The sequence below is a fragment of the Vombatus ursinus genome, unplaced genomic scaffold (genome assembly GCF_900497805.2).
Source record: "Vombatus ursinus unplaced genomic scaffold, bare-nosed wombat genome assembly UNPS02014335.1, whole genome shotgun sequence".
NCBI classification, from domain to species: domain Eukaryota; kingdom Metazoa; phylum Chordata; class Mammalia; order Diprotodontia; family Vombatidae; genus Vombatus; species Vombatus ursinus.
The window spans coordinates 915513-932148 of NW_020954113.1; the positions used below are offsets into that span (position 1 = coordinate 915513).

General features: G+C 34.8%; 1 protein-coding gene across 5 annotated transcripts in view; it reads right to left on the reverse strand.

Moving 5' to 3' along the window:
• The window catches only part of CEP152 (centrosomal protein 152), an 89594-nt gene that overhangs the window by 55445 nt on the left and 17513 nt on the right, over positions 1-16636 (reverse strand). For 2 of the 5 annotated variants that reach the window (XM_027860930.1, XM_027860927.1), the window contains 6 exons: positions 14172-14432; positions 13375-13543; positions 12104-12244; positions 10891-11030; positions 4902-5102; positions 1330-1477 (listed from right to left, as the gene is read on the reverse strand). In XM_027860930.1, the coding sequence (XP_027716731.1) occupies positions 1330-1477; positions 4902-5102; positions 10891-11030; positions 12104-12244; positions 13375-13543; positions 14172-14432 (1060 nt within the window). Of the gene's footprint in view, positions 1-1329; positions 1478-4901; positions 5103-10890; positions 11031-12103; positions 12245-13374; positions 13544-14171; positions 14451-16636 lie in introns of all 5 variants that reach the window. The other 3 variants (XM_027860931.1, XM_027860928.1, XM_027860929.1) reach the window with 2 other exon arrangements.

Consider the following 16636-nt stretch of genomic DNA (forward strand, 5'->3'; position numbering starts at 1 on the left):
GGAGACTAAGGTTTGGGCCATTGACAAGATTTCATGATCACCTAAAGATATAAAAAAAAACCTGCCCATATGGAATTGAGGCCCTTCTAACTTGGCAGATATCCCATAGTAGCCTGATTCATCACATACAGCTCTGCTGACTGCTTGTATTTTTACAGACTAGGGAGGCTTCTGCAACTTTGTACAGAAATGAGAGTGGTCTTTGTTTACTTAAACCAAGTGTTGTCCCCTTGTTGAACAGCCTTCTTCTGTTAATTGTTCAATGACAAGTATGTCATTTTTTTTTCCAGTATGAAGCCTAAACTACCACAGGACTGGCTTGAGTCAGGCCTGACTTAGGAAAATATCATAATGAACTTGAAAGGACCTTAAACTAGAAATCACGAGGGAGGTTCTATTCTCACTTCTGCCACTACTATGTAACACTGGGTAAATCACTTCACCTCTAAGCCTGTTGTTTGGAGCAGATCATTTCCTCATCTGTAAAATGAAGGATATGATTGCTAAGGCCCTTTCAAGGTTTTGAGAACTTAACTTTGGACATGAAGAATTAAACTGTTCTAGGCTTTGTTGCCTCTTTGTATATTACTGGGAAAAACCAATTATATGGAAGAGGCCACATGTCCAATGAGCCAAGCTAGAGTAGCATCTATTAATAGTTCTAAGAGAGGGAGAGCGGTAGATAAAAGAATAATAACATGCTTAAAACAACAACAACAATAACAACAACATATTCAATATTCCTATAATTTAAACAAAAAGGTTAAGGGAAAAAAATGTTTTTTTAAACACAACAGAACCCATAGCCCACACCACTAAATGTAATTCTTGCTTGTTCTCCCTCTCCTTTTACTAGATCCTCGTCTATTCATTCTCCCACCCCCATCCTATTGATGATACATAAATATGTTATGGTATGACAGAATTTTGGGCACTAGAAAAGTAGTCAGGCAAAATGGGTTCCAGCTCTGCCACGGTCTAACTTAGACAAGTCACTTCTTCACTAAATCTCTCTGGACCTGTTTTTGAAATTATAAAACCAGGAGGCTGAATTAGATGATCTCTAAGGTCTCTTTAGGTTCTAACAATCTATGAATGTATTCATCTATAAATCATCTTTACATAATCCATGTCTTTCTGAAAGATCATATTTAAGTAAGAAATTTTATAAAATTATAGACCAAGGAAACTCTAGTAAAATCTTAAAATTATGAAATCCTTTAAAATAAAATAATCACTTGGTAGATATACATTAAATTTGTTTCAAATGTGGAACTATATCTACTATCTACACTTTTATTTTGTCTGAAGCAGAACAAGGTGGCTTACCTGTTTCTAGCAAGGCAGCACACTGTTTTTGACTCTCCTCCAGATTCTTTGTTAATCTGTTTATTATTTCTGTTTTTTCTATCTTGTTTTCTTCCTGTGATCTTTCTACTTGTTTCACGTGATCTCGTAGACGACAACAAATGTCTTTCTGAATGGAAAAGGTTTTCCAGAAGTCATTTCCCTCTTAATAATTAAATATTAAAGTACAAATATTAAAACATGTAAGTCAAAATTCAATAGTCAAATGGATGCAAGAAACCCTGCTTTCTTATAATACACTTAAGATATTAGAATTTATGAATACAAGTGAAAACTATGTTCAAAATCATCATTAAAAAAACATTTGAGGCTGTACCCTGGCACTGTGTGGTGTTTGAACAGTCAGGATTTACAATTTAAGACAACACTAACACAAATACCATAAGGATATGCAAGAAAATAGAATAACATAAAATTAAACATTTAACAGTAACAAAGATGTAAAAATATGTTTTTGAAGGAGTATAAGAACAGAAGACCCAGACCCAGCAAGATGGGATGCTAGTGAACTCATCATCTATGTTTATATCTCTTCCTTCCTTATAATCTTAATCCTATGGGGCTTCATGAAAGAAGAAAGTGGGTGAAACTTTGGAGAAGGAAAAGAAGCAAATGCAGATGGACTGGGTAAAGTTGCCCCAAAATGAGCAGAATATAATGGAATAAGAAATAGTAGATGATGATGATGATGATGATGATGATCATGAAGGAAATAAAGCAGTCTGAGGCTTTTAAGGACAAAGTGAGGCCTGGGAAGCTAAAGATGCCACAGCAGTAGTAGCTTGTAACTTAAGATGAGATGCAGAAATATTAATAGTAAACACAATTTATGTAATCATGTTGAGGATTGAAGACAAACTTTTTTAGGAGATAAAAAGACAATGAGTAGGCCAACATGTCAGAAAAAAACAAAACAATGGAAAGAAAAAGGGAGAATTTGGTGTTAAAGATCACTCTGAGGTTTCTTCTTGTTGGGCAGGTCAGGGAAAGAACGAGAGTGCACAAGTAATTAGAAAGTAGTATTTTTAGAACAATGAGACTAGAAAAGATGAATATGCAACTACATTACTGTCAGACACACAGTTCTGAGAGTCAATGAGAGTCAATTTAACTCAAAATAATGTTACATACAAGTATATCAATGAACTGAAGAAATTTCTCAGAAAAAATAACTAAATCCATAAGAACAGATAATTTTTTGTTCACAATTTAGTAGTTTGGTCAATTCTGAGACTTGTGGATTTAGAAAATCAAAAGGCATTGTTTTGATTGTGCATGCATAACCTATATCAGATTGCTAGCTGTCTTGGAGAGGGAGAAAAATTTGGAACTCAAAATTTTACAAAAATGAATGTTGAAAACTATCTTTACATGTAATTGATAAAAAAAAATAAAATACTATTAAGGAAAAAAATTAAAATGTGAATTCCCTGGCCTAAAAAAAAAAGATACCCTTTACTGTGGAGTATTTGAAAAACAAAGCAGAAACTTGAAAACCTACTTAAAGACCATAGCCCCAAGTCAGAGTAAAAGTGGTAGTGTTAACTTGTAGTCTACACCAACATCTGTGGAGGAATGAGTGGTAGAATATCTTTTGGAGCAGATCACTGCTGATCTCATGTAATCTGGGGAAAGAGAGGGGGAATGTTGCAAGTCACAGGTTGTTATCAGGTCTAGGAAACAGAACATGTTTAGAGATAATTTTCCAGAAATTTTTAGTGAAAGGGCAGAGAAAGAAATGAGAACTACAACTGGAAGAATATACAAAAGATTCACCATTGCTAACTCTGTGAGTCTTTTCTTATTCAGGCTAAAACTGGGATAATTTTGTTAATTGTATGCAGTCCAAGTATTAATTAAATGTAGATCTACATATAGGGGCAGGTATATTATTTTCTTGTTTTTGAAGTCTGTTTTGAGTTGTTTTGGAGGGTTTTTTTGCTGACTGGTGGTAGAGAAATACTAATAGGGGACTGTTTGATGTAGCGCCTTTGAAGCAGAGAAAGCCACTTGAAAGCCATAGCACTGAAAATCAAAGTTCACATTTAAATTTAATGGTCTGGAATGCAATTCTGTAATTAATGCAACAAATCTTTAGCAAAATCTATATATTAGGCCATCATACTTCAACTTACTTCATTCCAATTGCCAAAGGAGGAAAAAAGATATAGCAATGGAAGTTCATTTCTTCCCATCTAACTTGATTGAAAACTAGATTGAGTCACCTACATTTTTTCTTACAGATTGCCCCAAACTTTTAACACAGGTATGGATTTTTTTTAAGTTTCTCTTTTTCAGGTTGGGTTTGTGTATGAATTTTTCTCATAAGAGTCATTTTAATTATTTTTAATTTTTTATAAATGTGAACAATTGAAACATTTTAAAAGTGTTTATTTTTTAGAATTTATTTTCGTTAATTTTTTTGAGACTAGGTCTAATAGTTATTAGGGATGATTCTCTGTGACTTTTAATTACATATTACAGCATTTCCTTCAATTGGTGAAAAAAAAAATAAGAGTTTATATGCAGTTTTAACTTACTTATACTTCACATACTTTTCTCTGATAGGACAAATCTATAAAATAACTATAAAAATATCAAACAGTAGCATTCTTGTTGTTCAGTTGTGTCTGACTTCTTTGTGACCCCATGGACTTTTGTCCATGGAGTTTTCTTGGCAAAGATACTGGAGTGATTTGCCATTTCTTTCTCTAGTATGACCCCATTTTACAGATAAGGAACTGAGGCAAATATGGGTTAAGTGACTTACCTAGGATCACACATCTATTAAGTATCTGAGGTCACACTTGAACTCAGTTCTTCCTGACTCCAAGTTCAGTGCTCTATCCATTGCATCACCTAACTGGCCCAATAGTATAAGTCATAATAAAATCTGTCCTAAATAAGTATATAGACATTTGTAATTCTATTCACTGGAATGAGTATTTGTTTCACTTAGTTACTCGACTCTAAAGGTGGAGACCCTACAAATGAATTACCTGAAGCTAGAAAGTTGTGTTCCATTGGGAATAATATTAATTTTTTTTAAAATATCAAACCTATATATTATAGGTTTGATATACAAACCTATACCTGTACACCACTTTCTGCTGAGAATGGTATGAATACAAACCTGTAATCTTTAAGGCTATACTAATAGAGCTCCCAAAAAGAAATACTTGGACAACTAAACTGGTTTAACTTCTTCATTCAGGTGTTTCTCAAAAATGCCACCAAACAACTCTCAAATGCTTAAAGAGACACCAATAAGAAACTTATAGAGTATCATGTTTCACTAAAGCTGGGTACAGCAATCTCCCAAACATAGGGAATTCCGAAAATATGTCCTCTCCATATCAAACATACAAGATTTTGACTCAGATTCTCAAATGAGTGAATGAATGTTCTCTCTGCTTTTTGACTGATTTTCTTTTCCAAATTTCAAACTAAGTTACAAACATCAGTGATTAACTACAAAAACACTAAGCAGATACATCTTTATTTACTATTTGCTCTTTGGAAATCATTCAAACCTGCTCTTGAAGTACAGCATTTGTAGAATCCAAATTTTTCTGTAAAGCTGTCACTTGGTCTTCATACTTCTTTCGAAGGCATAAAACAATATTTTCATGTTGCTCTTTAGCTCGCTGTAGAGAGTCAGAATGACGAAGCTCTAACAGTTGCTGTTTTAGGCTTTCCATGGCCACCTCACTCACTCTAGTTTTCTTAATCATCTAAAAAATTCACACAAAACCATACACTAAATTCAGATTTGTAATGTTTATATTTCAATGATTTCAAACACGAGACTTTGTTAAGTTCTAAAAGTCACAAACATATTTTCAGCAAAATATAACAGCTCTCAGAATGAGAGTCAAACAGCCTTCCCAGGCAGGATGCTCTCAACAGACTTCATTAAAGGCCTGGATTAAAAAGGTGAGCAACAGACTCCCTGTGTCTGGGTCGTAGTTCCCTAAAACTTCTCTAGTTGAGACCTCCCAGGCACAAGGGGGCTTGAGGGCTACCCCGACTGTTACCCTTAGGTAGAAGCAACATGGCTACTAAGGCTAGGCAGAGAACTTGCCATGACACTGATCTCAATATGACCACTCTGTTAAGTTAGCAGTTAGATAGGTGGACTCCCCATGGCAAGTCAATTGTTGGGTCATAGAAAATGACAGAACTTTCTTGAAAAACTAATCAACACTGTCATTGGCCACTTGTCAGAAAATCATGAAGTTTTATTTTAAAGCCATAGCCATATTTTGTGATTGTTTCCTGTATGTTTTCATTAATGTAGTTCATCTTACAAATTCATAACCTTATTGTTGTAGGCATCATAGTAACAATTTAACTAACAATACAAATTCCACAACTATTAGTATCTCTAGTTCTCTGAAGAATTAATAAGCAATATATTTGGCAAGTACTCCAAAGAGATCATTGACAAAAAAGAAACGCTCTAATATATATGCCAAAATACTAATAACAGCACTTTTTGTGATAGCAAAAAGAAATCTTAGTGCTTAGCACAGAACCTGGTACACAGGTGGCAATAATTAATGCTTGTTCACTTGACTTGAAAAAGAACTAGAAACAAAGTAGATGTCCAATGATTGGGGCTAAACATATTGTGGTACATTAACACAAAGGAATATTACTGTGCTGTGAGAACCAGTGGATAGTAGGAATACAGAAAAGGACGTAAAGACTTAGATGAACAGATAGCAAAGTGAAGAGGTAAGCAGAGCCAAGAAAACATATATTCACAATGACCACAAGAATGTAAATGGAAAGAACAACCCCAAAATATGGAAGATAGCTGTTGCAAAATTACAAATAAAAATGACAAGAAAAATCTATTTTTTTTTACAAGAAAATAAATGTTGTAAAAGCTCCCTAAAGAAAGATAAGACATCTCTCCAAACTCATTTGCAAACATGGGGTCTAGTATACAAGCACGGAACAATGCATAAAAAGACATTTTTTTTTGAGTGATTGCTTTTACAGATTTTTTCTCTCCTTCCTCTTTTTCTATTTTTATTTCTTTTAAGAAAATTGTTATAAGGGGTGATTCCCTGGGAGGAGCTAGGTGTGAGAGATAAAGGAAGAAATCTAGAAGATGAAAAAAAATAGAAGATAGGAATAAAAATCTATTTTTTCAAAGATTAGCACCACCGAGAATATTCAAAATAATGTGACACAGGCTTTGAAGGAAATTCTAAAAGAACACTTTTAAAAATGTTTTGAGTGACATAAGCATCATTCGAACAAATTTATATAATCCCAAAGTGACAAGTGGACAAATGTTTTTAATTACATGTGATATAGTCACAGGAGATCTGGGTCCTAGTTCTAGCTTTTTTGGACAATAAATTATAACCTCTTTGGGATAAATTTTCCTTATCTATAAAATAAGGCAACTGGATTAAATTAGACCTTTAAAGTCACTTCCCAAACTTCAATTTGGAAATTTTACGATGTTTTAAAAAGTCATATCTTACTTCCTCATCATGAGGAACATCAACCAGAAATTTGATTAACCTAAACAACCATCCCCTGACTATGCCAGATTACAGGATTCTGCTGGGCTCTTTTTTAATGAAGGAGATTTCAAAGCAATAGGGAGTATGCTAAAATAACACTGCTTTGATATTTTGCATAGCTAGATTGTATTCTAAACCTATCATGAACACCTTAAACTTGGTAAAAGATCTAGATACAACAATTATTACAAAGAAATCTATCTACTATCTACAAGAGGATGGAGAGACAAGAAAGGAAAAGTTAGCATTTTAAGTATTGGGACCTATGGCTTCCCTGATACAGAGAACACTAGGATAAAGAAACTCTAATTTTCAAGTCATGATGCAACAGTGCCTCTCATTAAAAAAAACAACTATTTTTTCTGATTAGCGAGTAATTTATTTTCCCTCCTTCTCCCTCCCCTCAACTGCATAATTAAAAAAAAAAAAAAGGAAATCCTCATAATACACAGTCAAGCAAAACAAATTCCTCCATTACCCATTACCAAAAGTATACATTATCTCTTTCTACATTTTAAGTCCATTACTTCTCTGGGAGAAGATGGTTGTCATGCTTCATTTCAGTCCTCTGAAAGCATGATGTGTGGCTACATTGACTAGATCTAGTACTAAAATCTTTTAAAATTGTTTTTCTTTATAATGCTGTCATTGTAGATATTGTTCTCCTAAGTTCTGCTTGCTTCATTCTGAATCAGTTCACAGAAGTCTTTCCGGTTTCCTCTCAAATTTGCTTATAATAGGTAGGCAGTTGCTTAGTTTCCAATTTTTTCTATTACAAAAAGAGCTATTAATATTCATTGTATCTTTTAGTCCTCTTTCTTTGATCACATTGCTGCCTCTCACTAAAAAAAAAAAAACCAGAAAAGTTGTTAACTAATTGATCTATTTCAATCATTTTTCAGGAGAGAAATGCTTTAAAATGTCATCAGCATCTTGAAAATATTCATGGAAACTAGTAACACATCAAACACTTCAGCATTAACATAGTTCGTTATTAGAAAAGCTAGATATTAAGTAATCTCAGAGAAATGAATCATCACTCTTCAAAGACAGACATTTTAAATCTTTTATTTTCCAAAATCCTGTCAGATAAAAATACATAACCCCACAAAAATAAGTCACTGTCCAAATTAAGACTGTATTCAGTTAAACAAGTGTCGAGTACTTATATGTTTCTTATGTGGGAGATACAAAAGTAGGAGAGAAAATGCATATAGACAAAGAATGACTAAATAATGAAACAAGAAATTACATATTTAAGTCCCAAAGTCTGAGAGAGTAGCCCTACTCAGATACCTCATTTCGTCATAATAAAGATATTAATAATGGAGTCTTGCAGGCTACCCCAGTAAAACCCAAAATCTAGTAGGTCCAACCACAATGGAAAGAAAGGTTTTGGCCTTAGCATAGGGCCTGGCACATAATAAGCACTTAATAAATATTTGAGTACAGGAATGTATTAAATAGCATATCTCTTTTTATCTGAGCAACATCTAGCCAAGTTCAGTGAAGGTCATCCTAGAGGTCAATTATTTTGGCCACAGTAATTCATAAAGATGACTAATTAAGATATGAGGGTATTGTGAGTCTCATCAGTCTTCAGAAGTATTTAGTTATTTCCTACTAAATTATAAGCACTTGGCCATGGGCAAGGACCATATATTTCCTATATGAGAAACAGCTTAGCACGGTGGAAAGAGAACTTTCTTGTGGTCAGGAATAACTGGGTTCAACTGATATGTACTGGCTGTGTGATTCTGGCCAAGCCATTTACTCTCTTTTCTTTTTTTTTTTTCCTTTTTCTTTTCTTTTTTTTTTTTTTAGGCAATTGGGGTTAAATGATTTGCCCAGGGTCACACAGCTAGTAAGTGTCAAGTGTTTGGTCTGAGGCCAGATTTGAACTCAGGTCCTCCTGACTTCAGGGCTGGTGCTCTATCCACTGCGCCACCTAGCTGCCCCCGCCATTTACTCTCTTACTGCCAAGGAACTCTCTCAAACTATAAATTGCAAAGATGTGGATTTGCATGGATCACATGAGTTCCCTACACCCAAGATCACAAGTTTAGTCCCATTACCCTATCCCTAACAAACAAGTAGGTACTTAATAGCTATTTGTTGAATTGAATAATGGGAATTCTGTAGTGGGAGATATCACCGGAGACTGGACAATTTGGAATGTCTTCTTTGCCTCTTTGTCTCAGAATCAGACCAAGTATGAACCTAAACATAGTAAAAGCAGATATCAGAATCAAAAGTCATTGATAATTCTTCTGTTGAAGATGAATTTACTAAAGTTCCACGGTTTCTTGGTTCTCCACCAACAACTTAAAAACATTCAGTAGCTAGCACTATAAATGCAAATGGAGTTAGGGAGTAGGGTGGAGAAATTAGAACAAAGTAATTATTTCATAGTGTTTCCTTTTTCATGTCTCTTATTTTTGCTTTTTCAAGTTTTTTTCTCCCCATTCCTTCTCTCCTCCTACCCACTCACAAACCTAATAAACTTTCCCACAAGAAAAATGTCTTCCCTTCTTTGAACTATTTATTCCCTGCTCTAACATGGAGACACTGACCCACTGGAGCTGACACCAGGAGGGACAGGCTGTTGAAGTCATTTTCAATCCTCTATCCTCATTCCCAGGGCAGCATTTCTAGGCAGGGGTCCTTTCTATCTTACTCCAAAATCAAAAAGGGGAAAAAAAGAAGGCTCTGCCAGAGCTAGAAGAGATTCCAGTAGCTACAGTTCATTCTCTCTGTCCTCCACATGCTATAACATTTATCTCATTCCTTAAATGACTCACATCAACTGAGAAACAATGTATCCCTACTATGAACATAAGGAGACTGCTGCTAACAAGTAGTCAAAGGAAGTTACCTTTGTAGAACCTCTGTGCTACCCTTATAAAATCCCATGATACCCAGTCAGAAAACAAGTAAACTAGAAAAATTACTAAACAAAAACCCATACCACTTACTTTTTCCAAATCATCTCCAATCCCAAGTGTCTGCTACAAAGCAGGCACTTCTACAAGCCAGGAACACATATACCAGAACGTCTCAAGACAGCAGAAGATGCCTGGAAAATATTTCTATGACATCTAAGATCTAAGGTAACATTCCTACCTCTCTCTAAATAAAAGGCATATAAAGAGTGATCCAAGCAGGTACAGGTGCATCCTTAGGATAACCACAGGAAAACTGATTTGAATCAGAGACATGGCAGCAATAGGAAAGAGTTCTAAAAGTATGAAAAGAAAAATATAGATAAAAACTGTCGGATGAAACCACATCCAAAAGCTCCCTCACTTTTTTTAAAATATCAAAGTAAATCAAAATACCTCTGTTCAGTCTGATTTATATGGAAAACTAGATCTGAGACTCAAGGTATCATGAAAAAATTATTTGTTGTAATTAACAAAACATTCTCTTCTTACTATGGCCACATTTCCCCCACAATTTTTTTCATGTTATTATTACATTAAGATGTTAAGGAGAATCTCACTGTCTATAGATGAGTTCCAGAAGAATGTTATTTTAAGGGAATTCTATGGTGAATCCTTTTGTAAAGTAAAAAAAAAAAAAACAACTTATAAAATCCCTGGTGATCTGTTCTGGAAATCCAGGTTGTCACAGATCAGGTTTACTCCAAGAGAAGCGCACCTATGTCAGAGTGAAAGAGTAGAAAACTGATTATACATCGAGAGCAGAAGGGACCTCAGGGCCCAATTAGTCTAACCTTCTCTTTTTACAGAGGGGATAACTGAGGCCAAGAGAGATTATACTTACACAGGCTGTCTCAGAAGGGGGACATGAACTCAGGGTTCTTGAAACTAGTCCGTGTGCTTTCCACTGCACCACACTGGCCCCTTAATCCTCTAATGTCTATATTTTAAACTCAGATTTAATTACTATATTTTATACCACAAGATCAAGCCAGTACAAGATTTGTACTAGTTACTTAATTAGAAACGTTTACCTGTTCTTCATTGGCTTTTAATGTTTGAATTTGGGTTTCAAGTGCTTTTATTTGCCCTTCAGACTGTATCTCTTTCTCTTTTCCTTTCTGAAGGAGGTTCTGTGATTCTTGAAGACTGAGTGCCAAGCCATCCTTTTCATCTAAACCAATAAAAATGCCATAAATAATGTTATAGGCAGGTAGCTTCAATTGCCAAGACACCTATCAGAAATCAGGTGCTAAATAAATACTGTTATCCACTAATTGTTTTCAATAAAATCTCAATTATCTGAGTTTATCTGGCAAAAGGTAACTAATGAAACAACAATAAATAGGTAGAAAAGCAGTATACTTTAAATGTTACAATGCATATTTTTAAGAATGCCTCCATTCATCTCTGTGACTCGGTCTCTCTCTGGCTACATGGTAAATAAGGAAGAGATTTTATGCTACTAAGTGACTTGGATCAAAGATACCTTAATCATAGAACTGTTGCGCAAATGAAAGCACCATCATGACAAAAGGTGCAAAAAGATCAAAGTTCTCATTTGAATTTATCTTTACTACATTTGCCTCTTCCAAGAACAGGGCAATTTTCTTTCTAAAACACATGCTTGGAATTTGAGGACTATAACATTTATTATTTAATCAAAGTAAGCGTAAGTGAGGCCATTGGAAATTGGAATATTTCACTCAGAACTATATAAGGGATTAACAGCCTCTTTAGTACATTACCCATAGAGCTAAAAAATGTGTGCAGATATTTTAAGTTTACAGAAAAGTGGAGGAAAGAAGAGGGGAATGAAGGAAAGAAGATGAGATGGAAGAAAAAAGAGAGGAAAGGAAGGCAGAAAGGGGGAAAGAAAAAAGAAAAGGGGAGGGAAAGAAGAGGGAGGGAAGGAGTAAGGAAAGGGAGGAAATGAAGGAAGAAAATAACATGATATGGAAAGAACACTAATTCTAGCCCATTGGGGCTCTAATACTAACTAGTCATGTGACCTGGACAAATAATTCCCCCTCTGTGGATCTCAATTTTCTTCTCTGTGGAATGGTAGAGGTGGATGACTACATGATCTCTTATTGCTCTGCTCCCTCCCCCCAAACTCTAACATTCCACATTTCTGCAGTAAAACATTGCATTCTAAAGGTTACACTTAACTTAAAGGATTGTATAGATGAAATCTGAGCATCTCCTAGGGATATCCAGTATTCAACAATTTTTCTATCTCCTTACCTTTTAACATCACAAGCTGATGATTCAGGTATCTAACTTGTCGTTCACTCTCTTCTAGCTTCTCACACAAATCAGTCAGTCGCCTTTCTTTTGCTTTATTAAGAACCTGAAGCTGCACAATTTGCATATTTTCTAAAGGATCTAATATGAGACAAAAAAATTCCTATTAGATGAAAAATTCATCTCAAGTCATTTGTTTAGGGCTACTACTTGCCATTAAAAAGAGAGCTCTAGGTTAGTTTTTTGGAAAATATTCTTTTAGAAAATAATCTAGGTAATCTTGTGATTTAAAATACATTTTTTAAAGAACTGATATACAACTTATAATTTTTATAAAGTTTGGATGTAAGTCTCCTTTAAAAAACGGACTACCTTGTACAAAGATCCCTTTCATATGCTGATTCAAAAATTATAATACAAAAAAAAATGAACACAAAAAAAATTCCTGTGGGAGGGGAACAAGAAGGGGACAAAAGTTCTAATATAAGATATTCATTCCTGTATAATCCTTTGGTCAGCTATGGCATATTCCAACCCAGCAAAAAGGGTACCTTTTCTTTGGGGGAAAAAAAACATGTCACCACTATATCAGTTTAAGCTATGTGTGAATACAATATTTAGAGGGCCTAGGTTTGATTTCCTAGGCTCTGATCCTTACAAGCCTGTGACCTTGAGCAAGATACTTAATTCCTCCAAGTCTCCCGCTCCTCTGTAAAATGAGGAGTTTGGACAACTAGATGACCTCTAAGGTTCCTTCCAGCTTTGAACCCATGAGTCCAGGATCCTACATAAAGTTGCCTAAATATATTACCTTTAAAAGTATGATCTAAATGTAAATCAATCAATATTTGTTTATACAGAAAAATCTGAAACCGAAGAAGAAAATAAAACACTGCATTTTGTACTCCAAATTATACTTTGGTAAGGAAAAAAGATGCTAATGAAAAATTCCTCCATTTAGGGTTCAGTAAACCAAATAACTAAGCAGTGTAAGTGGAAAGAGGACAAGGAATTAGGAGATCTGGTTTCTAGTCCCTATTCTGTACTAATTCACTTTGGGCCAGAGACCTCAAAACTCCCTTTCATCTCTAAATCTGAGATGTTATGATACTAATAAATCACTTAATCTCTCAGGGCCTTCAGTTACTTATGATTAAAATGAGGAGACTGGACTAAATGATCTCTAATGTCTCTTTTAGCTCAAACAACTAGAAACTTCTATATACTAAAATATATAGGTAAGAAAAAAAGGTTTAAGTCACAATGCTTACTTTCACCAGGCTCCAAAAATTTTTGCTGCATCTCTTCAAAGCCATCATTCCATTTTGCTCTTTCCTGGATAGATGAGATATTATTTTGGCTGGAGATTTGGTATGGCTTATATGTCACTTTATAAGAGCCCAAAGCTTGACTAGTAGGAACATGTGTTGTACCAAATTGCTATCATAAGATATATGAAACTGATGTTAGTTTACAAATAGGTTTTAATATGTAAATTTTAGTTTAACAATATAATCTCTGTCCTAACAAACAACAAAGCCTATTTATTACAGAAATAACTACACAAAAACAAATCAGCAGATTTAAGGCACTGAATCTAAGTTTTGTAAATGAGATGGTAAGTATGAAAAAAATTTATGCTCATCAAATAATTATGAAAAGAATGAAAAAACTGGTAAGAAAGATGCACAAAATAAAATCTATCAACTACAGAGCTTTGCTGGATCATTATAGCTTTGTCACTCTTAGGTGGGATCAAGACACTTTGGTTTTTCACTGGAGCACAATAAGTAGCAGTAGTGGCTAGAGGCTACAGAAGTTTAGAGAAGATATACAGTTCAGAGAATATATAAGTCATACTCATTTAAAATAAACCTTTAGTTTTTTAAATAACTGTCTTCATAAACCCTCTATTTTGCCATACTGACACAAAACTGTGGTTACTATAGATTTAAACAGAATACATCATGATTAATTTAGTATAAGCCTGAGTCATTATACTCATTGAAATCTTTGTAGTTAGAACAACTCACAAATTCTCCCCTTTAAAAGCAAGTTCTTGAAATACCTGAAAATGTTCCCTTTGACCATCTGGAAAACTTATTATTTTGGTTGGTTGGTTGTTAAATTCCTGCTTCTGACCATTGGTATATGGCCTAAAGTTTTCAGGAAGCTGATATAAATCATTCTGTTCATAGTCATTTGAAGAACTGTAACCACTTCCACTTCCATCATGACCTTCTTCAATATGGCACCCAGTATATATATCTTCATTTTTTCTGTGATGGTCTTCCCAACCATTGGCATGTTTCTGTCCAGGATACAAATTCTGAACATCATTATAGCCCTATTAGAGGGTAAATCAAAAGCACTCAAAAACAAAGAATCTCAGAAATCAGAAGGGACTTCAGACCCAAACTACATCTGACCAAGAATTCTTTACAACATCAGTCATAAATGCCCATCTACCCACCGCCTGAAGGCCTCCAGAAGGAATATACTTCATCGCAAAGCAGCAGCCCACTACAGTTTTGGATAGCTATAATCATTAGGAATTTTTCTTTGCAACTTCTAAACTCATTGCTCTACTTCTAATCTTTTAGGCCAAAAAGAATAAGTCTAATCCTTCTACTACATGACAATCCTCCAAATACTTGAAGACAGTTACTGTATTTTCTGTCTCTTGTTTTTTCTCTCCAGGCTAATAGCCTCTAATTCCTTTAAAAGATCCTCATAGGGCATGGTATCTATTCTTCTCTTCTGGCCACCTTTTACTTATGTCCTTCCTAAAATATGAAACCCAAAACTGAACACAGTATTACAAATATGGTCTGCAAAGGGTACTGAGGAACTACTAATTCTTAAAACAGTCTAGATTGGCTTTAGCTTATTTGGTGGCCTATCACAACAATTGCATATTGGGTTTTGTAGTCTAGTAAAACCTCCAGATCTTTTTCAGAGGATCTATTAATTTGGCCATTTCTCCTCTATCTTGTACTTGGGGATAAAATTTTTTTGAACACAAGTGTAAACATTTTATTTCTATTAAATTTCATTTTATTAAATTCAGTCCATAGTCCTAGCCTATCCAGATCTTTTTGGAGTCTAATGCTGTTATTCAATATGTTAGCTCTCTCAGTTTGTTTCATCTAATTCGATAAAGATGCCTTCCTTGGTTTTATTCAAATCTCTGATAAAACACTGAACAGGAAAAAGTCAAATAGATTCCTAGGGGTACTTCGTGAGGACCCTTCCTAGAAGATATCTATCCATTAGTGATTACTTTTTAGGGTTGGCCTCTCAACCAGTTCTTAGTACACAAAACCGTGCTGTCACCTAGCCCATATATCTCCATCTTGTCCACAAGGATGGTATGAAAGCCTTAGATGTTAACGAAGAATTTGAAATAGCATACCTATAGTGTATTATGCCTACGCCATATACCATATGTATATTACAGTATGCCCCAAAGTGACTAGTATTCCTCTGACAAGTAAACAAAGTATACTTGTCAAAAAAGGAAACAAGATTAGTCAAGCATTACCAATTCTTAATGAAGCCTCACTGACTTTAATGAATACCACTTCCCTTTCTAAATACTCACCAATGTGTTTGGTAACATGTTCTAGAACTTTGCCAAGAATACAAGTCAAACTCACTAGCATATAGTCTGCAAGTGCCACCCTCTTCCATTTTTTGAAAATTGGGATGTTTGCTCTTCTCTAGTCTGTGGTATCTCTTCCATTCTCCAAAAACTGTGACAGCATCTGAACAATAGCAGCTCCCATTTCTTTTTATAGGGATATTTAATAGAGATAATTTAATTTAGCTGGACTCGGTGGTGTGGACGCATTGAAGTTATGTAGACACTTTATCTCCTTATTTATCAAATGTCTTAATCATTTTTGTTCTAGCCATTACCATCCAAGGATTAGTATCTTTAAAAATAGAAGAAAAATAAGACTTGGATAGTCTAGCCTTTTCACTATACTTGTTACTATCTTACCCATCAGAGAGTGGTCCCATCCCTTTCTTTGATCCTTCTCTCACATCCCTCACCAATACAAACAAACCACATTTTTTTCTATCCTTAGCACACACTCCCAAACATGACTCATTAAAGTCTTTAATATTTCCAATACCACTCATACAGGACTGTGCTACATTTTTGTACTCATCATTTACTTGTCCTAGTCTATCTTCTACAAGAATAGAAAATGAACTTGTAATTTCATTGGTATGAGGAACTCCCAGGTAATCCCCTCTACCAATGCAAGGTTGGCACCTTCTCTGCAATAAATTGTCTTAGAAAGCACTGAGAAGTTAAGTGATTCGTCCAGAGTCACATAGCCAATACGTCAGAGGTAGGACTTGAACCCATGTCTTCCTGTCTTTGAGACTGGTGAGCTATTCACTATGCCTCACTACCCCTTGTTTTATCTTCAATACACTTTAACAAATGTGTGTTGGCCAATAAGTTTTCTGTATAGTTACGTAAATCTTTCTAAGCAGATTCTCCCCTTTACTGGCTAA